Source organism: Lissotriton helveticus, chromosome 9 (genome assembly GCF_964261635.1).
Source record: "Lissotriton helveticus chromosome 9, aLisHel1.1, whole genome shotgun sequence".
Classification (NCBI taxonomy): Eukaryota; Metazoa; Chordata; class Amphibia; order Caudata; family Salamandridae; genus Lissotriton; species Lissotriton helveticus.
Window position 1 is genome coordinate 600,860,747 of NC_136070.1, and position 25,778 is coordinate 600,886,524.

The 25,778-nt window shown below is 42.7% G+C and overlaps 1 protein-coding gene across 3 annotated transcripts in view; it reads right to left on the reverse strand.

The window, feature by feature from the left end:
- Nucleotides 1-3,977: 3,977 nt before the first annotated feature.
- LOC144781659 (uncharacterized) overlaps nt 3,978-25,778 on the reverse strand; it is a 76,055-nt gene continuing 54,254 nt past the window's right edge. For all 3 annotated transcript variants that reach the window (XM_078660625.1, XM_078660626.1, XM_078660627.1), the window contains 2 exons: nt 4,917-5,315; nt 3,978-4,815 (listed from right to left, as the gene is read on the reverse strand). In XM_078660625.1, the coding sequence (XP_078516751.1) occupies nt 4,223-4,815; nt 4,917-5,315 (992 nt within the window). In that variant the 3' untranslated portion in view covers nt 3,978-4,222. The remainder of the gene's footprint in view (nt 4,816-4,916; nt 5,316-25,778) is intronic.

Consider the following 25,778-nt stretch of genomic DNA (forward strand, 5'->3'; position numbering starts at 1 on the left):
GGGCACTTTTTTGCCAATTTCGAGTTTTGAAGACTCACAAGCCAATAAGGCTACACTTTGTACCGGAAAACTCTACCAAATTTTACATAATTTTTGGTCAGGTTAGCAATAAACAATCCCACAGTGCATCTCTCTAGCCCAAACCCAAGAATTGTGACCTTTATTCACTGGGACAGCCTGAGATGTGTCCAGTATAATGAGCCACCCTCCTGGTTTTCCCCATCTGCAGGAGATGTCAGCTGGACTACCTAAACAAAGGAACAGGCAGGCTAACGCGTGACTCACATTTGCCTTCAAGAGGCGTTAACCCCTTTGAAACTGGGCCATCTATGGCAACTGGCCTTGGGCGATTCTGGCAAAAGGAGGTCACACCTCCTCCCTCAAGCAGATCTTTTGTTCCCCTTCTTGGTAGTGCCTCACACCTCTTAATAGGAGGGCAGCAGGCTGTCTCGGATGACAGCTGCTTCAGTTAATCAGAAATGGCTACTAGAAGTTTGGGGCAAGAAATTGGTGACTTTCTAAAGTCACCTTTGTATTAAAAACTATCTTAAATCCGAACTCTGTACTAAGTTGGGCGTAATGTAACGATTCATTTGATACCTTGAAGTACCAAGTTTGGTGGTCCAAATGTTAGCATAGTGCGTGGGATAGTGAAACTCTATATTAGCCAATGGGGCCACAGATGTCACTGTCAGGACATGAAAAGTATGAAAGGAACATGTCCTCTTTAATATTTAGCACCCTGCCTCGTGGGATACTAAGACCTTCCCTAAGGGTGGCAGATAAATATTTAATAAAGAAGTTTCTACATTGGCCAAAGAGTTGATTTTGCCTTGCTGGGTTGGTGGTTTAAAAGCTGCCCGACTAGGCTGGAGTGGCAGATCTAGAACCACTTTTTCACTGCAGCAGTGGCACAATTAGGTGCTACATTCCACTAGTGATTTTTAACTTACTATCCAAAGGTACACTTTGAACCATATAAAAAAGGACTCACAGGTAAGTTAAATATGCTGGTCTAGTATTAGCCAATTGCCTGTATGCTTTGAGGAATCAGAGCAGACGCATTGGGGCCTGGTCAGCAGGGCCCACTGTATGTCAGATTGAAAAACCAGCAGCATCAACCCAAACATTTGTGGGTGATCAGAGAGCTTAACTAAAAAAGAAAATGTAATTCTCTAAAGTAAGCTGTGGAAGGATAGAAGCCAGCCAATCACAAGGCTGGTAAAGTACTTATTCATCAGGGGAGGGACAAACACAAGATAGACAAGCTGAGACACGGAAGGCATTGAATAAGAAGCAAGAAAATGAGCGAGAATAGCGCAGAGCAATTGCAAATTGTAAGGAGTTTACAGAACTGTACTTAGATAACAGATTGCCACACTTTCAAAATTTGTTTAAAAATACTGTAGTTGTATCATTAAAAAGCTGGAAAAGCAGTTATTGCTGCCATAGCACTTGTTCTAATCGTGAACAGGAATTAACAACATGCAGCAATGAGGCCGTTCTGTGACTAGAGTAAAAGGAGTCAACACATGAAGGCAGGATTCATTTGCATTGAAAAAAGAGGAAAGGAGTAGATTTACAGAAACTGAGTGTACCTATTACAGCAGAGGAAGACTTCTGGGGCTATAAATTTAGAACATAGGTCATCACAATCTAGACCGATTGCAGCACCACTACAGATATATGATCAGAAGGTGGTTGGTTCGGCTCTTAAGGGGGCCGAAATCTGGGGATTTGACAATATGGAGAGCCTGCTTCTTGCAGAGAATAAATTCTTAAGATCACTTTGCTCACTTCCCCAGAGTATACGCTTACTCCCCTACGACTAGATCTGGGCAGAACTACAATTATTGATAAAGCGAGACTTCAACCTCTTCTATTTTGGCTTCGCATTAAAAAAACACCTGAGCTGGTCCATTATGCGACTGCCACCGAGGAGATTCTTAAGCTGGATCGCTTTAACAAAATTGCTTGGTTCCGTAATGTCAAAACATTGCGGTTTGAAATAGGCTTGGGGAACCTTTGGGAAGAAAAAGATCTTAGCTTACTACCTAGTAGAGAGTGGGTTAAGTCTTATTATTGTAAATGGGTGGCAGAGAGAACAGTCACACAAGTGAAAGGAGGTCGATTTACGATAAAGTTCATGGAGTTTAAGATGTTTGGTGGGTACTAACCCTATATAGACTTTATCACTGTCCCGCAAGAGAGGAAGCTATTTATTCAATTTAGATTTGGATGTCTCGCCTTAAATTCTTTTACTGCATCATGGAATAGGGGCTGCCAAGTGAAAACTATTAGTTGCCCATGTTGTCTTGAAATAGAGAAGACAACTAAGCATATTGTCTTTGCATGCCCTCTATATAAAAACCCAGGATCTATATGGCTAGCCCCTGTCTGCAGACAACTAGGAACTCATAGTCACCTAGAGGCACTACGTATCCTCAGGACAGATACAAGGCTACTAATAGTATGTGCAATGGCCAAATTCCTGGGGAGGTTTTGGTTCATTAGGAGGCAGAAGCTAAAATGAATTGAGCATATCATCTGATTAAGTATTACTTTTCATAAAGTGTTTAGTTTGTACATGATGTCTTATGATCATGGTATTTTATGACTCATATACAATCTACAGAGAACTGAGCTACTCTGCACTTCCAACAATTATGCATCAGCACTTTTTGTATTTTCTATGTGTTTTTAGCTTGTATGGTTTTAATACCTTGGAAACCAGTTCTTTTAATTTGTTTATATTCCTTAATGGCTCTGGTTTTAATATGGTTGTTGTTGTATGAATAATATCATCTACTTTGGCTAACAATTTTATCATGTAAAATTTTGTTTTATTTACCATACTTTTGTACGCCTATGCACTTTGATGGTCTTAACGACCGAATAAAGTGATGAGTGAACCCATTCAACATGACCTCAGAACAAATTCTGGCTGCCTATCAACTGGAGGAGCAATGTATCCTTTTTTTATTTTTAAACAGATATTATGATCAATGTGTCCTTACCATGCTTGTTCGGACATGACGACATTGGAACGCTTAAGTAATCCTCATCTAGATAAATGATTATCTGCTACATTTGTGTGCTACAGATTCCTTCTAAGGGGTTTCCGCAAAGGCAACAGGTACACCCCAAAAAAGTTAGCCTTATTTTTGCAGGAAGTGACTGGAATGCCACACATTTTCTAATAATTAACAGAGCACTGAGTATGGTAACAACAGCGTTTTACGGAGTTGCATCTTCCCTAAAATTCGTTGGGGGCTAGAATAGCAATTATGTACTCATTGTGCCCCCCACAATCCCATGACCATATCTTCCACAACTAGAATTTCTTAAAAATACAGATGATCTGCATGTTGATTGCGCACTGTTAAGCCAAGTTCCCTGAGTCTGCTACATTAAGCAGAACAGTAATATCCTTTGCAAAAGGCAATATGAAATGAGCTAGATTTTCCGCGATACTAAGTTAACTGTCACTTATTTGCTGTGTACTAAAGTGCACAGTGCACAGATAAAGCTATTAAGTTCACCAACGTTACGTCAGCTGACATTGCTTGCCTAGTGAAACTGTGGTTGTTCACTCCAACCTGCATCCCTAAATTGGGTAGACACAAGATTCAGCAATGGTAATGTCGAGACAAAAAGAACATCAAGAGGGAATTCAGACTGCAGAACAGCAGATTTTAAGCCTTCAGGTATTAGAACCCATGATGTACACGTCAGGAAAAGGTTGTCATGCTATGGTCATGTATTATATGTTCCATACTGTGGCTATGATGTACAAACCACAAAAAGTTAGCCGTATCCTGGTCATGCATTGCATGTTCCGTAATGTGGCTATCCTATGAAATATACCAAAACCTCGAGTTATTGTACAAAATATAGGGATTGAGGGTGAAAATGACGACACAGGAAGTGCAAAAAGAGGTTTTGCTCAGTAATAAAAGAAGAGAAGTCCATTGTGATTTTGTGGAACAATTTGTTTATCTACATGTTGCTATGAATACAAATGTTCTTTGTTTCTTACCACTGCTACATCACTGTTTGAAGGATAGAAAACAATAAGATATCATTTTGTTGGCAAAGCAAGGTTTCAAAGATATACATATGTTACCTTTCTGCTTTTAAATGTGTGCATGCAATACATTATTAAAAAAAAAATAAAAAAAATTAAGAAGCCCTGTCAAATGACAGAATCCTGCCAACCACCTTAGGAATTACTAGAATATTTTTTTCTGTTTTCACTGAAAGCCTCATTGAGTTGTGGTTGTTGGCTATGGCCTTGGCGTGGCTGAGAAATGGAGAATGGAGGCACATTCAATGCAACTCCGCTAGAAGAAGGCACATAGTCAGCAACCTCTTCTAGTTCACACTGATTTTTGGACTTTATTATTTCAATGATTCCACCAATAGCTTGGGCATTACTTCTGCAGGCCTCAAGTAAAGTATTATGCAGGGTATCTGTTTTCACGGAGTGTTTTTCCACTGCAGCTGCCATGGCCCCTACAGCATTTGAAAGACGCCGGACTTCGAAACATAATGCAGCGTTACTTCTCCGTGTCATGGCGCTATGTCTACTGATTCTGTGGTTTAAAGACTCCATCAAATCACACTGTCTTTGAGTCATTGTGAGCAACTGTGCCTCGGTGTCTAAGGGAGGATAAAGTTCATTTCTTGGTGCAGTAGGGCACGCCAAAGGAACTTCATCAAAGACATTTGTGTCCGTCTCTGCCACGTTTGGCACTGCGCTTTGTTCCTCAGTATCGTCCTCTTCCAAAAAATCAGCATCCGATTGTTGTTCGTCTGAAAAATGAAGAAGTGTATGTATGTCAAAAAACATGCTTCCATTGTATGTCTATCATAGGCAACACTACAGAATGGGAAGACACATGTACATAACTCACCTCTGGCGTCAGCCGTGGTGTCTACTCCATCGGTGCCTTCATTAGCACCCACTTCCATTGTGGCCAAGACCTTTTCTTGGATAGAACTGAATTCCAGTCCTTGGGGTGAAATACCACATGCGCCTCTGCTATGGTCTGTGGCCTGTGTAATTTTGTCCTTTATTCTTCTTTTTAAATCATACCATTTCTTCTTGCAGTCTTCTTTATTCCTTCTCACTGCTGCAACCGAATTGACTTGTGCTAGTATTCTGCTCCATATTTTATTTTTCACAGATATCGGTGTTCGGTGTGACTGTATACCAAAGAGCTGGGACTCATTTGGTATGATTGCATCTACCAGCACTTCCAGCTCTCGTCCAGTGAACTTAGCCTTCCTCTTCCGATCGGCCATGTTGACCCCTGTATGGGAGATAGCACGATACAGCATTTGGAATACATTATGGATTTATAAATTCACATACTCCAAAATATGTTGCTTACGCATAAACACAATTGTCATACAGATCTCATTAGCAATACTCTAGATACAATTATGTAAAAGGGATTCAACAATCACTTTATTAACATTAATCTCAATTACCTATCATATATTTAAATGGCATATCATCTGACTCTGGAACCAGTGGTGCTGGCACAGTTTTTAGAGTGGGGGTTCTCAACAATAATGACACCTCACTGAAGGCTGTGGGATACTTGACCGAGCGTCTTTGAAGATACATCAAATTCAAACATTTGAAGGTCCTTTTATTGTTCATTGTTTTTCTACACTCTTGCAAGTTTTCTGGGGGTGCCGAGGCATTTCCCATACACCTACTTTCAGCACCACTGGCTGCAACAAGATTCCAGTGGGTAACATTCGAACTAACTGATGTAGGAAGCTGGCTCTCTATATAGTGCACTTAAAAGAAATACACGGTGCGAGGAGTCCAGTGAGACTCCAATTGGCTGACAGAGGCAAAAGTAGATAATACTAACGCTCTATTTGTGGTAGTGTGGGCGAGAACGTAGGCTTATCAGAGGGTAGTGCTAAGTATTTGTTGAACTCAGAGACAATAATGAGACACACACTCAAAGAATAAATACAAGACCAAATTAGAAAAATAACAATTTGTTTTATATATATTTTCGAACCAGGGTATACATTCAGATGTAAGTACTGTATTTCTTATGAATTCTCAAAATTAAGCAAACAGTTTACCGTTGTGCGCAAGTATACACCATACAGTTCTATGGCAAGAAAAAGCAGGTAGGTAAAGCGCACTGAACAGACAGTTGTAGGCATTCACATTCTGGGTTTAGGGTAGCAGGAAGCCAAGGTTCAATGTCCTACCAACAGGTCGAAGGGTGAGGCCTAAATTCTGCCAGGAGCAGAGCGCAGGTGGAGTTGGTAGCTGGTCGCAGAAGGCCGGCCCTCTAAAAACAGGCTCCACAAGGGGACTTGCAAGCAAGTCTGAGAGCTCCCAAATGGGGGCTATGGTCGCAACGAACTTAGAGACAAGGGAGCACAGCCGGTTTGTCTTGACCCAGGCTAGGCTGGCGGGGTGCAGAGCAGGTACGATGGCCAGCCCTGGTGCGTAAAGGAGCTCCTCGCGGTCAGCGGCACCAGCTGGTGGGGGCAAATTCAGGACTGCTGGGCTACTCTTGAAGCGGGTCTCAGGGGTTGTGATGACTCTCGCCTGCTGCTGGGCTCTGGTACAGTTGGAGTCCCTGGTTGCAGAGTGTCCGGTACCCTAGGGATTGGTACTGCACGGCTCTGGTCGGTCCTGGTGCCTCCACACTCAAGGGGGACACAGATCTGACCTTCCAGAACCTGAGTACCTCTTCCTGGTCGGTTGCTACGCCGGTCGGGCTGGGGAGCAGCAAGTCGGTGGACTGGACTTTGGGCTTTCAGTGCCTGCAGTCTGCAGGAAAGTAGCTCCTCTACTCCGTGGGAGATCCTGGGCAGTTTGCAAAGGCTGGCAGTCCTCTGGGGTTCTTAGAGGCCAAACAGCAGCAGGTCGAGACAGTTCACCTTGACTGTCGAGCCTTGTCGAGACATCAAGTGGCAGGCAGGGGTTTGCGCCAACCCTTTCCAGTAGGCACTTAGTTCTCAGGTTCATAAATCCAACACTGGCATCAGTGCAGGTTTATTAAGACGAGCTGTTTGGTACCAAACATCTTGGTGTACAGTGAAGGCATCTAGGAACTGAGAAACTCATAATGACGAGTGTCCAGTCCATGTACTCATTATGGCTTCCCTGTTTACTTGTCTAAGAATGGACGTAGTACATATAGGTCTACACATGGGATATAGTAGACCTACAAGTCAGATCTCGGTTACTCTGCATCAAACATCAGTTTGTAAGCAATACACCCAGGCTATGGAACTCCCTCTCCCCTGAACTCCGAGGGCAACCTTCATTCGCCTTGTTTCGCAAAGCATTGAAAACCTGGCTCTTTTCCGAAGTGTATTTGTAAAGAGTCCTCACTGGTGTGTATACATTATTTGATCTGCCTAGGCGCCTTGGGCTAAGTTGCGCGTTAAAAGACTCCCTTCATTCATTCATTCATACACGCATCTTTATGTGGCACACAAGAACATCATTCACTTAGTTCTCAGATTTTTCCCCTCTCGTGTGTACGTGCAGACTGTCAGAGCACTTGCAAGAAGAGACTTGTTCCACCATTTCCCACCATTTTCAAAAAGTTCAGAGTTGAAAAAAATGATGCAAATTTAAAGTCTTTATTCCCCGAAAAATATGAACTGCCAAAGATGCCCCTTCAACAGCTTTGCGCCTAACCCTCAATTAAGTAAACGCATACTATTTTTGCAGTTTGCATTCCAGCTAGAGGTACTGGAGTGGTGGAGGCTCCTCCTCCAACTACCAAAAAGAGGCCAGCCCAACCTAGACTTTGTTGCGTCAGGGTAGATTTGCCACTGAAAGGGTTTCTGCTGACTTAGGTGAAAATGCACAATTTCGACCAGTCTGTCCTACGGTAACCTGGCAGGCGGTCCCTTGCCCAATGCCACGCTGGTGGTTCCTCGCAGTTAGACAAAACTAGCAGAAGCGCCAACCTAAATAGGGCGGGTAATCTAGTCTCACAGTCTAAGTAGTACTGTGGTGGCTGGACTGCTGCAAATCTGAAAAGATCGCTGAGCTTCCTCCCAATTGAATGGCTAAAACCAAAAGTAGGTGACTGGTTGGTATGGGTGGGGCATGGGGAATATGCTGATCTATGTCAACTGCCCCAGTACTCCGCAACACCAAGCAAGGGGCATACACAAACTATCTCAGAAGAAACAAATTATGGTTTAGTCAAACATTACACTTAACTAAACCTAAATGAGAGCCTCAGAATCATAACCCGAACTTAAGAATAATGAAATATTTAAATGTCTACACCACTGAATATTTTCTGACACATCAAATTCACACCCAGTATTAAAGCATGCCCCCAAAGCGCTTTCTTGTCCTGTTTTACACAAAGTGGTCTAAGAAGGCATCTGTATGTCTACTCATGCTTAAATGGCTACTTTTCACCTCGAAAAACTTTAAATGTCCTAGATTCATTAAGTGCCTTGGAATTCCTAACTCTACTACCTTCATCCTAATGGCCAGCCCACTTTTTTCTGTTGTGTTTCATAGCCGAAGTTGAGGAAAACAAGTGTCTGTTCACTCCCCATATATTCTGCCTTTTAAGGCTTGTTGTCAATCATTTGGATTTTTCAGTGTCACTTTGACTGTACATCCATTTTGTTTACTCCCTCAGGACCCCACTTTGGTTTCTTAAGAAAATCTTGATGTCTGATGAAACAGAGCAAAGAGGAGAGGGAAGGGGCCCCACCCATCAGCAAAGAAGCACATTTTGTCTACGAGGTAGACTTCAGGTCTCCTTATTCAGGAGTAGTCATACCACAGACTACAGACATTTTCAAGATTCTCCACTGAGTATTCTTGGGTTTACAGCACATTCCAAAATTAGTTTGGATTGTTTCCTAGCTCTTCCTCTCTATCCAAATGAGATTTTCCACAGAAGTTTCCAAAGTGGTCTCTTTCATTGTAAACAGTCAGTGGTACGCCTTCAACCTACTCCTCTACTGGTGTGATTTAAATCATATCTTCCTTCATCTGGTGGATTTTATCAATTGTGTCAGAGACTTTTCCACATTGGTGAGTTTAATGAAGCCAATTTAGCTTTCCTTTTGGCATCCTACCATTGTGTGCACTGCAAAGTTGAGTGCTGGTTGAAAATATGTATAGATCTCCGTTTTGTGTGTGACGTTTGAGTCATTATGTCGCAGGAATTTGTAATTTTCTATGCACAGTGGCTCACTCACAACAGTCCACCGCCCCTCCATGTTGACCAGCTGCATACATTTTCAGCTCGTCTCGGACTGAAGAGTGTAGTTAATGGCTGCAAAGATTCCTGCCTCATTGCTGGACTGTGAGATCACCATTTCTTACTTATCACAGCAGAAGCAGAGAAGCAAAGAGACCTACCTCTGTGCTTAGAGCTCCTTACTTCCTGGCCCATAGTTAAATCAGTTCTGGCACTGATGAGCTCGATCACATTGTTTCCTGCCTCTTCCCATCATAGATAGATTGTAAACCCACCATTGTATTCCGATTGTGCTACTTTGGTGCAGAAGGGAAAGTGAAGAGAGGAAGTGAGCAGTTCTAGGGCTTCCAGCTCCCTACTCCCCAGTGCCTAGTTAATTGGCGCTGCTGCTAGACTGTTTAACTGTCAGCAATGGGCACTGCCAGATTCACACATATCTCCTAGACAAGAGTGTCTCTATCAAGCGGGTCTAAGAAAGCAGCTCCAGTAACTGCAGACATAACATTGCTGATTGAATCAGGCACAGCCCATAAACCACTGACTGCCCCACCTTGGAAAATTGTCAATAGTTACTTTTAATTCCTACAAAACCTGTTTCTGTTACTATTAATACCGATAGAGTTCAGACACCTGCATTGCAAAGGAGTCCGAATGCACCACATACACGGGGTTACTGATGAAGGCAAAGGAAAAGACTGATTCTATGACTACCAGATTTTATGACGCCTACCCTTTTTTGTCACAGGATTTAACATTATTCTCTACATTGATGTCCAGTGGCATGCACCGAAGTCCTTAATGGAGCTCGTAGATGTCAGATCGACCGCTTTTTCTTCCTTCTATATTTGACCTTGGCTCTGAAAGTAAAATCTTTGACTGCTGCTGGGTCTAGCACTGCATCACCGACTGGTAGAGGCTATAGCTGAACCTTTAAGGCAGTACTGCTGGTATTATTGTAACTGGGAAGGACTCAATGCAAGAATTGCAACCAAGTGGACTACAGACCTATGTTAATAATAAATAGGATGAAGCTACTATTATTGCCTATGCCTCATTGACACACAATGTCCACAAGGTTACTCTCTGGCGCCTCCCAATTTTTTAAATCATAACGATGTACTATTGCAGCAAGATGCAGGCATGACATCTCATAAGATCCATTCAGAGTTTATATTTAATAAGCTTGTATTAGAATCTCCAGATGCTCCGACTGATTTTATAATTGCCATAGCAAAATACAAGATGTTGAGTTCCTGGCTGCAAGTCCAATTATTTCCACCTAAGAATGTTGATTCTACAGTCATGCCAACCAAGGTGCAGTGTGAAGTTAAACAACAAATCCTTCTGTTAATGCAGCACATAGTAAACAGAGAAGTGTGCTGGAAAATCTGATCTTTTCTTTCACAACAAATTTCAAAACTAGATGAGCAGAGAACTAGGAAACTAGAACAGGAACTAAAATGATAAGAAAACAAATATAAATTATTTATTCTAGATGGATTTTAATATTGGATACTTTGAAGTTAAACAATTTGAAGAACGTCTGTCTTTTGGTTTTGAAAGGTGTGATACATACAAATTCAGATTTAGATTATATGGCACATAATCAGGATCTATGAGTGGTACATTTATTTTTACCAAGGCCTTAAGGTTTGACGTTTTGGTGGGAGGAATACGGTCTCTCTACAAATGGCTAATAAGGAAGAATTTAGAAGAACTGACAAATGTTATGAAAATATCTCTTATGTCAGGAGCGAATAGCTAAACTAAAGCTTCCTTAAAGATATGCAAAGTGTTGGCTTACAGGTTTGGAAAAAGTCTGCAGGGTTGCCTTATTGAAATGACCCTTGCAGCTGAAGGTTAGTATTAAAGTTCAGCCCCGCAGCAAAATATTTTTTAAGATATCTATCACACCTGTCACATTGGGTTACTGAACAAAATGTGCTACCAGTACCACACACATGCTTTAGAAAGCTTAATTTCACATCACACGATGTTAACCAGAGCAGCTATGGGGAAGAACTCACTACTGTACTATGTCTTCATGAATTAGACACCAGTTCTGAAGAGGGTGTCGGGCAGATATTGTGAAACAAACTGAAGAACTTCAATCTGATTTATAAGCTCCTATCCAAACAATGTACAAGAAAAATTGAGTGGCTGTCAAACTAAAAGAAAACGTCCTCTAAAATAGTTAGTTCTACTGGCTGTACTGGCACCATTGTTGTTTAACCTGTGCCTGGAATACATTGATGTCCAGTTATGCAAGGTAAATAGATATTCGCTTTGTATTGGAGCCGACTCTTTACCATACTTGTATAATTGTCACATATCCAGGTTGGCCTCCAGCACGGTTTAGATGTGCCTTCCAGTCTTTGTATTTCCAAAAGAATGATAACAACTGCTTGGACATAGTGTATTATATTTGCCCCGCCCCCTCTAAGCTCCTCCCCTCCCCCACCGGGAAATATTCAGCTTTCAAAGATTTTGGTCTTATGTTGGTCTTAAATGAAAGATCCATTGCAATGCCAGGAAAGCAATTTAGTTTCAAAAGACCGTAACCATTTCAACAAGCATTCAAGTGGGCTTTCATAGCAGCCCTTCAAACTGACCTATTAAGAAATATAACCCTTGTTTTGGACAAACAGAGATTTTGAGTGGTCTAGTGAAAGGAAGTCCCATTTGAACAAGCCAATAGGGAAAGTGACTCTATTGGTCGTATGTCTAAATCCAAGCTCCAAGGTAAGAACTGTGAAACAATCGCATGGCAAAATCTCTTTCAAACATGTATTGCTCACTTAATGTGATTCACAGGCTAGTTCGACCATATTATACCTGGACACCTTTTAACATGACACCTACATTTAGAGGCAGTGGAGCAGGCAGAAAGAGAGCAAGAACAGTGGCCATATCGTTTTTGGATGCAAAGAAAGTATTTGACTTGATGATCTCGAAGCATCTGATGGTGTATAAAACAAAACAGTTCCACAATACAGTTGGCCAGGCTACTTTAATAACTGTAGATTGGAAGCAGCCTGGAAAAGTATTTATTCAAATATTTCAAATGCATTCAAAGATGGCCGAGTTGGTTTCACATTTATCTATGGCAGCCATCTTTGAATGCATTTGTAATATTTTAAAAAATCCATTTAAATATGGCCGAGGAAAATGCACATGCATCTGTGGCAGCCATCTTTGAATGGATTTTGTTGAAATGATACAAACCCACTACTTGGTGCCCACCACAGAGGCATGCACATGTACACTCGCAGGTGGACATCCTAAAGAGAACTCCAAAAAGTTTTTAGGATGGACGCCTGCTGACAGTACAGCAGACACCAAAAAGATGTCAAGCATTGGCAAAGCCAATTGGTAGCACCTATGCAAGAGCGTTTGGCTTTGCCAATATGTGTTAGCCATGCTGTACAGCAGCTTGGCAGGTGTTCAGCATGTGTAAAAGTTAAAGCGTAAAGGAGCGTGGTTAGAGTGTCCTAGAGTAGAGTGTCATGGAGTAGAGTGGGGTGTTACTGAGTGGCATAGAGAGTCATGAAGTGATGTAGAGTACAGTTTTTCCCCCCCCAGAGTTTTATGTTGAGTAGTGTGGAGTGTCATGAGTGGAGTGGCATAGAGTGTTGTAGAGTGATTAGAGTATCACAGAGTGAACAAGTGTATAGTGAGAAGATTGTCGTAGAGTTGAATGGTGTAGACTGGAGTAGAGTGCCAGACTGGAGCACAGTGTTGCAGAGTGGAGTGGCACAGTGTTGTTGAGTGGTGTAGAGCAGAGAGGCCTGGAGGGTATTGCGTAGTGTGGAGTAGAGTGCTGTGGAGTAGAGTGCTGTAAAGTAGAGTGGCGTAGAGCGGAGTACATTGTCGTAGAGTGGAATGGCATAGAATGAAGTAGTGTAGTAGAGTGGAATGGCGCAGAGTGTCAGAGTGAAGTGGCGTGAAGTGTCGTACTGGAGTGTCGTACAGTGGAGTAGTGTATCATAGGATAGAATGGAGTAAAGTGGAATAGAGTTGCATGGAGTGCCATAGAGTGGACTAGGGATGTAGAGTTACATAGAGCGGAGTAGAGTGCTGTTGAGTGGTGGCATAGAGCGGAGTAGAGAGTGAGCCCAAGAGTGGAGTAGAATTTAATGGAATAGAGCGTCATAGAGTGCCTTGTTGTAGAGTGGAATAAAGTGACCTAAAGTGAAGTGAAGTAAAGTACAAAGGTATAGAGTACATTGGCATAGAGTGCAGTGGCGTAGCGTGCATTGGTTTTCGTTAAAGTGGTGTAGAGTGCATTGGAGTAGAGTGGCGTAGAGTGCAGTGGCATAGAGTAGATTGTTTCAGAGTAGAGTGAAGTGGTGCAGGGTAAAGTGGAGTGATGCCGGATAGAGTGCAGAGGTGTAGAGTAGAGAGGCGTAGAGTGCAATGGCATGGAGTGCAGTAGTGCAGAATAGATCAGAGTGGCGTAGAGGGCATTGATGAAGAGATGAGGGGTGCAGAGTATATTGCAGTGGCACTGAGTGCAGTGGTGCAGAGTAGCGGAGGGTTCAATAGCGGAGGGTTCAGTGGCGGAGAGTGCAGTCTTGCACAGTAGAGTGTCTTAGAGGGCAGTGGTGTAGAGAGCATTGGTGTAGACTGCTGTGGTGTAGAGTGCTGCAGAGCAGAGGGCTGTAGAGAGTAGTGGCATACAGTACGGTGGTGCAGAGTATAATAGAGTGGTGTAGAGTGCAGTGACGTTGAGCGCAATGATGTAGAGTGGTGCAGTGTGCAGTGGCATAGAATGCAGTGGCGTAGAGTGTTTCAGAGGAGAGTACAGTTGTGTAGAGTGCAGTGATGCAGAGTAGTTGGCATAGAGTGCATTGGTTTTGAGTAAAATGGTGTAGAGTATGTTGGGTAGATGGCAGTGGTTTTATAATAGAGTGGCGTAGAGCGCAGTGGCGTAGAGTAGATTGTTTCAAAGTAAAGTGATATTGCATAGAGTGGAGTGGTGCAGAGTAGAGTGGAGTGGAGTGGCTTAGAGTAGTGGCGTAGAGTTCACTGGCATAGAGTAGGGTGGCCTTGACTGGAATGGTGTAGAGTGCAGTGGCGAATAGTACAGTGGTGAATAAATTAAAGTGCTTTGGCATAGAGCAGACTGGTAGAGAACAGAAGTGTTAAGTGCAGTGGCATAGAGTATAGTGTTGTAGAGTAGAATAGAGAGGCTTAGAATTCAGTGACCTAGAGTGCAGTAATGTGTAGTACAGTGGCACAGTGTGCAATGCCATAGAATGCAGTCGTTTAGAGCGTTACATAGTAGAGTGGCGTACAGTACAATGGCGCAGAGTGAATTTTGAGTGCAGTTGTGCAGAAAGCCGAGTGCAGTGGCGTAGAGTAGATTGTTTCAGAGTAAAGTGAAGCAGTGTAGAGTGCAGCAGCATAGAATAGAGTGTCGTAGAGTGCATTGGTGCAGAGTAGATTAGAGTGGCTTAGAGTGGATAGGCACAGAGGGCAGTGGCGTGGAGTGGAGCGGTGCAGAGTAGAGTATAGGTGGCGTAAAGTAGATTGGTACAGAGTAAACTGCATGGCAAGGAGTCCAGTGGTACAGAGTAGAGTGATGTAGAGAGCAGTGGCATAGAGTAGAACAGAGGAGCCTAGAGTGCAGTGACGTAGAGTACAATCATATAGAACGTTATGGGGAAGAACATTGCAGAGTAGAGTATAGTAGCTCAGAGTGCAGTGGTGCAGAGAAGATTAGCATACAGTGCAGTGGTGTAGAGTGTATTGTTTTTGAGTAAAGTGGTGTAGAGTTCATTGGCACAGGGTGCAGTGGTTATAGTACAGAGCAGTGGCTTAGAGTAGAGTGGTACAGAGTAGAGCAAAGTGGAGTGGTGGAGCGTAGATTGCTATGGCATAGAGTGGAGTTGCACAGAGTAGATTGTGTCAGAGTAGAGTGAAGTGGCGCAGAGTGGAATGGTGCACGGTAGGGGGAGTGGTGCAGGGTAGAGTACCGATGCATAGAGTGCAATGGTGTAGAGTGCAGTGGTGAAGAGTAGATTAGAGTTGTGTAGAGTGGATGGCAGAGTGCACTGGCAGAGTTGAGTGGAACAGAGTGCGTTGGCATGTAGTGCAGTGGCATAAAGTGCAGGCTTGCAGAGTAGAGTGGCAGAGTGGTGTGGTATAGGATAGAGTGGGGTGGTGAAGAGTGCAGAGGTGCAGTAGATCAGTGAGGTAGAGTGCATTGGTGTAGTGATGCAGAGTAGAGAGGCATTAAGTGATGTGGCGTAGAGTTAATGGTGCAGAGTAGAATGCAGTGATGCAGTGTGGAGGCGTGTAGTGGAGTCAAGTAGAGTGCAGTGGTGGGGTGTGGACTGGTGCAGAGTACAGGGCAGTGGGGTAAAGTGGAGTATGCATGGTGTGGTAGCACCCAACCATTCCAGACAACACGTCTTCAATTGAAATGGCCATTACATTTGCACAGCAAACACAAGGAGACAATGACGGAGCGCTGAAACTTTTCAGACACTCACCCCATTCACTATTAGATCTGGGTTGACTCCATCATCATTCTTTAGCTCACTTCGCCGTCCCAGTTCAGACCCAGCCACAAGCAAATAGGGGCCAATTCATATTTACCGACTCTTAAATACCGAATTTTACCGATTCGGTATTTAAGAGTCGGTAAATATAAAGGGGGGAGATGTAGGTATTACAGAATCTGTAAATACCGAATCTTTAAGATTCGGTATTTACCGATTCTGTAAATACCGAATCGGTATTGCCCATTGATTCCTATGGGCTTCAATGGGCAATACCGATTCTGTAATTACAGAATCGGTAAATACCGATTTTAGCAAGGGTTCAGGGGGTGTCACTTTGACACCCTCTAGCACCCCAAAGACGGGCATGTTTGCCATGTGGCACACAGACATGCCCTAAGGGCATGTCTGTCTGTCACATGGCTAGGTGTGCATGCACACATGTGCATGCACACCTGGAATCGGTATTTTGCCACCCAATTGGATTGGGTGGTAAAATACCGATTCTGTAAGGCCTTAGGGACTCTGAAGAGTCCCACCTACATCTGGAAGGTACAGAATCGGTAAAAATACCGATTCGGTATTTTACAGATTCTGTAAATTTACCGATTCGGTAAATTTACAGAATCTGTCAAATCTGGCCCCCTCCATCTCAAGATGCCAAATACCGGTCGGAAACGGCTGAATTCGGCCGTTTCCGACCGGTATTTGCCACCTACATCGGGCCCCAAGTCTTGACCCTGTTCCTCATGGGAACTGTTCAGTCCGAATTGCCAAGCCAGCCGAAGCGAGTGATGCCAAAGGTCAGTTGGCTGACCTTCTGTTCACAGCACAGGGCCACAACAGTTGAAAAAGCCTGCTGGGGCAGGTTGGTAGCCCAGAATCTTCACACTGCTGCCAACCTCTACTGTGCAGCACCAGAGACCACGACCCAACACTCAAAGCTGCACCTGCGGCCGCTGGACTGGGAGAGTTGTCAAAGTGCAGCTTCATCGCCCAGAAGACGAGTTATCACCATAGAAAGCCTTGCTGTGACCGGTATACCGGGCGACTGGTAGCACAGTGGTGACTGGACTTCGAGGGAAGTCGACCCCGTGGTGAAGACTACCTCACTCCCTCCATTGACCGAGTGATAGCTGCAGGAAGACGCCATTGACTGCATCGCATCTACAGCACCCTTAAGGATCTTCAGCATCCTGTATCACTTGAATCAGGGCCATTTCCACAGGAACCTACAGGGAAAGGGATAAAGGTGTGCCTGGAACTTACTGAAGACTGCTTCTTACACCAAGGTAATTGTTTCCGAGGACCTGGCTGGTCCCCCTGCCAGAGCTGGCTTTCCAAATTAACTCTAACTGACTGCAATACAAATAGTTAAAGTTTTTGCTCAAAAAGTTTTTAAGAGTCAAAATTGTTACATTTGCCAATGCTTTTTCGCACTTGAGTAAATTGTGCGTATTTACTGTACTTTGTAAAATCTATTTCTCTGGAGGCCTTTGGTGGATATTTTTCGTTGTGGTGTAAAAAAAATACATAAAAATAGAGACCAACCCCAGATGCATCAAGCATCCATTTTGCGATTCCTTATTAGCAAAAAAATAAGGAATCGCTAATAAGGAATAGCAAAATGTTATGCAAGAAGAACTCGCTCAAAAAATAGTGATTTCTTAAAATTCCTTAATTGCGACTCGCAATTAAGGAATACCTCCCCATTCATTCCTATGGGCCTAGAGGCCCATAGGAATGAATGGGAAGACATTCTCAATTTGCGAATCGCAATCAGCGAATCGTAAATTGAGAATGCAATTTCAAGGGTGCAGCGGTGTCCAAAGGACATCCTGTTGCACCCCTGAAATTGATCTGTGCACATACGTTGCGCACACACATGCCACGCAATTAGTTGATGTACATTTGAATCCGGAACTATGGTGCTCTTACAAGATGATTCATCATATGTCGATGATCTATATAGCACACAAATGGAGACATACAGAAACATCTTTGAACGGTAGATTAAATAATCAACACTTATGCTAAGCAAGACATAACTTTCAAAAACTGAAAATAGCATATCTAAATGTCATCTTTTTGGGCTACAAATTATCCACAAAGGGGAAATGGTTGATGCCTGACCTGCTAGAAAAACGTGCAATGGTAAAACCTTCAAACACAGTTCGCAAACTTCAAGTCCTAATGGGATTTTTGAGTTTTGGGTGCATGTACATTGGTTATTAAGTGCAAAGAACCAGCTAATGCCCACCTTCTTAGATAGTAACAAAGGGGAGTTTGGTCCTGGGACAGAGGGTCAGCTGGACCTTATAATACTGAAAAACAGAAGCAATGCTGGCCCTCAAGGTGATTTTACCTCGTAATGTATGAGAATACAAACAAGGGAAAAACCTTTTGTTTGTATGGGTTATTTTATTTAAACCCTTTCTGTCAATTTTTAATCATTTTGAAAAACATTTCATGGGTAAGAAAAAACACTAGTGACAAACATTTACAATATTTACAACTATCATACATACGAAATATCATACAATAATCACAGAATAACATACATACAAATGAATCCACAATTATATACAAGCTTCTCTAACAAGAGAAAACAATAATTCGACCATCACAAATAATTAATCTTTGCGAAGATTCAAATCATTAGAATGGCCCACCAGGGTCAAAGAACAGAAACAGGCAACAGAAATTTAAATTGAAACTCTTCAATCAGTTAAGTTTGAGAAATAACTCAAAGCTTTACTACATCAAAAATTGCCTATTTGCCGTTTTGCCGACACGTTTCGAATCTGGATGCAATCTCAGATTCTCTTCAGGGCTCTGTCAATGTGGTATTCTACAAAAAGAAAGGAAGCTTGCTTTAACCACCATTCTTTAAAAAATTGAGTACCCCCTCAGGACAGAAAGTCACAGGGTTTTACCTTTTCGTGTGGATAACGCGGTCCCGCGGTCCAATTATTCAAATGAGATAGGGCTTTTGATTAGGCAGAAATTCTGTTGAAAGAATATGTGAATGGGAATCGGTTACCAGGCCATTCAGAGACACACCAATAGCATGGTTCCACTACTGTAAAGCACACGAGTCATACCTTTAAGCTGTAGAGCACGGGGACGCTACTATTTCATTTCGCACTGTAAATCCCCCTCTGACAAATCAGTGACGCTGCCGCCTGAAAAGCAACAGACAAAGGCTGTACTTAACACTAGTTTACCGAATATTTGCGGGATTAGAATTACTTTAAATCGCGCATACCTGAAAGCTCTAAGTATGGAGCAAAGGAAGGTTGATGAACCGGTCCCGAGGATCCTTGGCTGTCGTGCGGGGAACAGGCTGGGGAACAGGCTGGCGTTGCCTCCGCGGCGTGCCACAGGGCGTGCTTCAATCGCGCTAGTTTCTAAAAGAATTATCTAAAATTATTTTGCGCAAAAACGCCGTGTTTTCTTTGCCATAGTTTAAGGACATGCTTACACCCACCTTGCTTTCCAACTGATGGACCAGGAAATACGAACTCATTGGTGGAAAACCACGTGAGGTTCCTACATCATAGCAAGCCCGCCGCTCGGCATTGTGGTCTCTGTAGTTCCTCAGGCATGCAAAGGCTATTACAGGCGAGAAATCTCTGACAGAGAGTTGAGCCCCGTTTGGGTGCTATTGAATTTAAGTATCAAATATGCTTCTTTCTTTAGTAGCATTTGATCATTATTTGCACCCACAGTAGGTGAAGTCAGATTAAACAGCACAGTCCACTTGAACTCATTTTCCCCATGACTGTGATCAATGAAATGTTGAACAAGGGGCGCTGTGAGCACTTTTTCTTAATGCGTGACCTATGTTGCGTCATGCGTGTATTGGCTTGTTGATTTGTCTTGCCTATATAAATTTTAGGACAAGGACAGATGATGGCATAAACAACATTTTTGGTTCTGCAGTTAGTGAAATTCGAGTGCGTCCACATTGTGGTAGTGTGGCGGAAAATTTTCCCTTCAATGGTTGTATCACACGCGACACAATTCCCACATCTGTGGTGACCCTCAATTGGTTTGAGACCCCATTGAGATAATAGGTCGCTTCTCGGTTTTGATGTTCTGATGTCTGCGCGCACTAGTTGCTGGCCAATATTCTGGTTTTTTCTAAAAGCGAATATTGGACGAGGGAATGGTATTCCTATATCATCTAGCAAATGCCAGTGTTTAAGAACCATCTGTCTTATTTTATGGGTTTCTGCACAAAATGTAGTGACGCAAACCAAACTCTCAAGTTCACGTTTATTTTTTGTCTCAAAGAGACATTCTCTAGGTGTATAACGCGCCCTCTTAAAGGAATGTTTCAGTAATTTCTTGGGGTAACCCCGTTGCCCCAATTCATCACAGAAGGTTTGGCCATGTTGCCCAAACTGTTCAACTTCTGAGCAATTTCTCCGAATCTGGAGGAGTTGCCCATATGGCAGGTTCGCCCTCAAATTTCTCGGATGCGAACTGCCATAGTGAAGGATGGTATTTTTATCCGTTGTCTTCTTGAATAATGATGATTTCAGAGTACCTCCCACATTACTTATCTCTACATCCCAAAAAGTCATTTTGACATTACTTGAATCAAGTGAGAACTGTATGTCGTGATGTCTTGAATTTATCCATTGGTGAAAGTTACTCAAGTCGGTGTGGCTCCCCTGCCACAGGAGCCACACGTCGTCGATGTAACGGTACCAATGCAGTATGTTTCGTGAATAAGGGTTATTTGTCTCTATGAACTTTTTTTCATATTCAGCCATATAAAGTACGGCCATCTCCGGAGCATAAGGGCACCCCATCGCGGTGCCCTTAACCTGCATGAAAAAATCGTCATTGAAGCGGAAATAATTCTTTTTAAGAGTTATTTCAGCCAGTCTTAGTATGAAGGATGTGGGGACTTTATGAGGTCTCTCTCTGGAGTCAAGGTAAAGTTCGATCACCTCTAACGCTTCTTCCTGCGGAATTTGAGTATAGAGGGACGTCACATCCATTGTCACCATTAGTTGTGATGTGTCATCAAACAAAGTGCCCTCTACTTTTAGCAGAAAATCCGTGGTGTCCCGTAGATAAGCCTTAACTTTAGTCACAAACGGCTTCAAAAAGAAATCCACAAATTTGGACAAAGGCTCAAGGCACGAATCGCACCCCGAAACGATCGATCGTCCGGGGGGATCGGACAGGTTTTTATGTATTTTAGGCAAAAAATATGCCACCGGAGTTCTGGGGAATTTTTTAATTAAAAAATCAGTTTCTTTAGGGCCCAAGAAACCACTTTCTTTGCCATTTTGAACAACATCAGCGATCAGGGATTGAATTTGTTGTAAAGGGTCTTCCCTCAGTTTGCGGTACCATTCCTGATTATTAACATGTGAACCTCCTTCAGCTAAATATTTGTCCCTTGGCCAAATGACAACAGCACCGCCCTTGTCGGCCTGCTTTATTACCAATGAGGGATCTTCCTTGAGATTTTTTAAGGCTGTCCGTTGTCCCTTAGTGATATTAGGTTTAACAAATTTCTGCTGATGTTCTAACTTATTGATGGATGACAAAAGAATTTGTTCAAATGCAAGTACTTGCTTTGGTATGTTCTGAGTAGGTAAAAAAGTGGATTTATTCCTGAGGCCCGTGGTCTCCATGTTATTATATGGAGGCTGGTTGGCAAAAAAGACTTTGAGTCGGATCTTGCGACAGAATTCTAACGTTTTTAACTTTAATTTAGTAAAGTCTATACGTCTAGTAGGAACAAATTTTAGCCCCAAATTCAATACTGACTCCTCGTCTTTTGACAATGTCCGAGCAGATAAATTAACTACGGTAGACGGGCTTTCTACGACTTGTAGAAGTTCCTCCGGGTTCGCATTTCCCATTGTGGTTTGAATCTTACTTTTTGCTGCTGGCCTTTCTCTAAAAAAGGAGTTTGTTTTTTATTAATCCCACCTCTTGAGTCCGAGCCAGATGACTCAGAGGACGAGGTTTCTGAGAAGGTTTTATACCTGTTTCTTGATCTTCCTTGAAAGTTGGAAAGAGCTCCTCGAGATTCTGGTTGGGAGTAGAAATCGTCTTTAAGGAAGGGATAAGCCCTTTCTAATGTAAAGGATTTGGAGTCCCTTTCGTACTGTGCTGACTTACTAGTGATTGTATTGTCTTTGAAAGATTGTATCTCTTTATCAATTTTCTCTAAAAGAGCTTTAGAGTCTGTAACCACTTGGCTGTCTCTGATGGCCGTTGTGAGTTCTTCAATTTCTTCTAGTTCCTTAGCACATAGTCTCTGGGCAGTTTCTATGGTATGGACCATAAGGTCCCTGCTGCACTTAGTATTTATACAGCTAAAGCCCTTTTTGTAGTCTACATCATCAGTAAAAATGACCGGGACATTTTTCACCTGAAGACCCCAAGGGATGGTCCCACCCCTTAGGTGCTTCAGGAGAAAATGGCCGTGTAGTTCCGTACGAATCTGTTTTTTACGGAGTCTAGTTAATTTCTCAGTTTCGTTCTGCTGCTGGGCTGAAGAGCTCAGAGTGACTTCTGCAAAGGGGGATGTGGCTAACAAATTCTTAATGTGGTTTTCAGAGAAAGACAAAGGGTCCTTCTCGCCCATTACTTTGGAGAGACAGAGATGTCTTTCCAGGCCGCGAGCCAAGAATAACTCACAACACGGAAGATTCAATGCCCTTAAAACTCTCGCGAGTATGCACTCGCTCTAGAATTTGTAACAAAGGGGAGTTTGGTCCTGGGACAGAGGGTCAGCTGGACCTTATAATACTGAAAAACAGAAGCAATGCTGGCCCTCAAGGTGATTTTACCTCGTAATTTATGAGAATACAAACAAGGGAAAAACCTTTTGTTTGTATGGGTTATTTTATTTAAACCCTTTCTGTCAATTTTTAATCATTTTGAAAAACATTTCATGGGTAAGAAAAAACACTAGTGACAAACATTTACAATATTTACAACTATCATACATACGAAATATCATACAATAATCACAGAATAACATACATACAAATGAATCCACAATTATATACAAGCTTCTCTAACAAGAGAAAACAATAATTCGACCATCACAAATAATTAATCTTTGCGAAGATTCAAATCATTAGAATGCCCCACCAGGGTCAAAGAACAGAAACAGGCAACAGAAATTTAAATTGAAACTCTTCAATCAGTTAAGTTTGAGAAATAACTCAAAGCTTTACTACATCAAAAATTGCCTATTTGCCGTTTTGCCGACGCGTTTCGAATCTGGATGCAATCTCAGATTCTCTTCAGGGCTCTGTCAATGTGGTATTCTACAAAAAGAAAGGAAGCTTGCTTTAACCACCATTCTTTAAAAAATTGAGTACCCCCTCAGGACAGAAAGTCACAGGGTTTTACCTTTTCGTGTGGATAACGCGGTCCCGCGGTCCAATTATTCAAATGAGATAGGGCTTTTGATTAGGCAGAAATTCTGTTGAAAGAATATGTGAATGGGAATCGGTTACCAGGCCATTCAGAGACACACCAATAGCGTGGTTCCACTACTGTAAAGCACACGAGTCATACCTTTAAGCTGTAGAGCACGGGGACGCTACTATTTCATTTCGCACTGTAAATCCCCCTCTGACAAATCAGTGACGCTGCCGCCTGAAAAGCAACAGACAAAGGCTGTACTTAACACTAGTTTACCGAATATTTGCGGGATTAGAATTACTTTCAATCGCGCATACCTGAAAGCTCTAAGTATGGAGCAAAGGAAGGTTGATGAACCGGTCCCGAGGATCCTTGGCTGTCGTGCGGGGAACAGGCTGGGGAACAGGCTGGCGTTGCCTCCGCGGCGTGCCACAGGGCGTGCTTCAATCGCGCTAGTTTCTAAAAGAATTATCTAAAATTATTTTGCGCAAAAACGCCGTGTTTTCTTTGCCATAGTTTAAGGACATGCTTACACCCACCTTGCTTTCCAACTGATGGACCAGGAAATGCGAACTCATTGGTGGAAAACCACCATGTGAGGTTCCTACATCATAGCAAGCCCGCCGCTCGGCATTGTGGTCTCTGTAGTTCCTCAGGCATGCAAAGGCTATTACAGGCGAGAAATCTCTGACAGAGAGTTGAGCCCCGTTTGGGTGCTATTGAATTTAAGTATCAAATATGCTTCTTTCTTTAGTAGCATTCGATCATTATTTGCACCCACAGTAGGTGAAGTCAGATTAAACAGCACAGTCCACTTGAACTCATTTTCCCCATGACTGTGATCAATGAAATGTTGAACAAGGGGCGCTGTGAGCACTTTGTTCTTAATGCGTGACCTATGTTGCGTCATGCGTGTATTGGCTTGTTGATTTGTCTTGCCTATATAAATTTTAGGACAAGGACAGATGATGGCATAAACAACATTTTTGGTTCTGCAGTTAGTGAAATTCGAGTGCGTCCACATTGTGGTAGTGTGGCGGAAAATTTTCCCTTCAATGGTTGTATCACACGCGACACAATTCCCACATCTGTGGTGACCCTCAATTGGTTTGAGACCCCATTGAGATAATAGGTCGCTTCTCGGTTTTGATGTTCTGATGTCTGCGCGCACTAGTTGCTGGCCAATATTCTGGTTTTTTCTAAAAGCGAATATTGGACGAGGGAATGGTATTCCTATATCATCTAGCAAATGCCAGTGTTTAAGAACCATCTGTCTTATTTTATGGGTTTCTGCACAAAATGTAGTGACGCAAACCAAACTCTCAAGTTCACGTTTATTTTTTGTCTCAAAGAGACATTCTCTAGGTGTATAACGCGCCCTCTTAAAGGAATGTTTCAGTAATTTCTTGGGGTAACCCCGTTGCCCCAATTCATCACAGAAGTTTTGGCCATGTTGCTCAAACTGTTCAACTTCTGAGCAATTTCTCCGAATCCGGAGGAGTTGCCCATATGGCAGGTTCGCCCTCAAATTTCTCGGATGCGAACTGCCATAGTGAAGGATGGTATTTTTATCCGTTGTCTTCTTGAATAATGATGATTTCAGAGTACCTCCCACATTACTTATCTCTACATCCAAAAAAGTCATTTTGACATTACTTGAATCAAGTGAGAACTGTATGTCGTGATGTCTTGAATTTATCCATTGGTGAAAGTTACTCAAGTCGGTGTGGCTCCCCTGCCACAGGAGCCACACGTCGTCGATGTAACGGTACCAATGCAGTATGTTTCGTGAATAAGGGTTATTTGTCTCTATGAACTTTTTTTCATATTCAGCCATATAAAGTACGGCCATCTCCGGAGCATAAGGGCACCCCATCGCGGTGCCCTTAACCTGCATGAAAAAATCGTCATTGAAGCGGAAATAATTCTTTTTAAGAGTTATTTCAGCCAGTCTTAGTATGAAGGATGTGGGGACTTTATGAGGTCTCTCTCTGGAGTCAAGGTAAAGTTCGATCACCTCTAACGCTTCTTCCTGCGGAATTTGAGTATAGAGGGACGTCACATCCATTGTCACCATTAGTTGTGATGTGTCATCAAACAAAGTGCCCTCTACTTTTAGCAGAAAATCCATGGTGTCCCGTAGATAAGCCTTAACTTTAGTCACAAACGGCTTCAAAAAGAAATCCACAAATTTGGACAAAGGCTCAAGGCACGAATCGCACCCCGAAACGATCGATCGTCCGGGGGGATCGGACAGGTTTTTATGTATTTTAGGCAAAAAATATGCCACCGGAGTTCTGGGGAATTTTTTAATTAAAAAATCAGTTTCTTTAGGGCCCAAGAAACCACTTTCTTTGCCATTTTGAACAACATCAGCGATCAGGGATTGAATTTGTTGTAAAGGGTCTTCCCTCAGTTTGCGGTACCATTCCTGATTATTAACATGTGAACCTCCTTCAGCTAAATATGTCCCTTGGCCAAATGACAACAGCACCGCCCTTGTCGGCCTGCTTTATTACCAATGAGGGATCTTCCTTGAGATTTTTTAAGGCTGTCCGTTGTCCCTTAGTGATATTAGGTTTAACAAATTTCTGCTGATGTTCTAACTTATTGATGGATGACA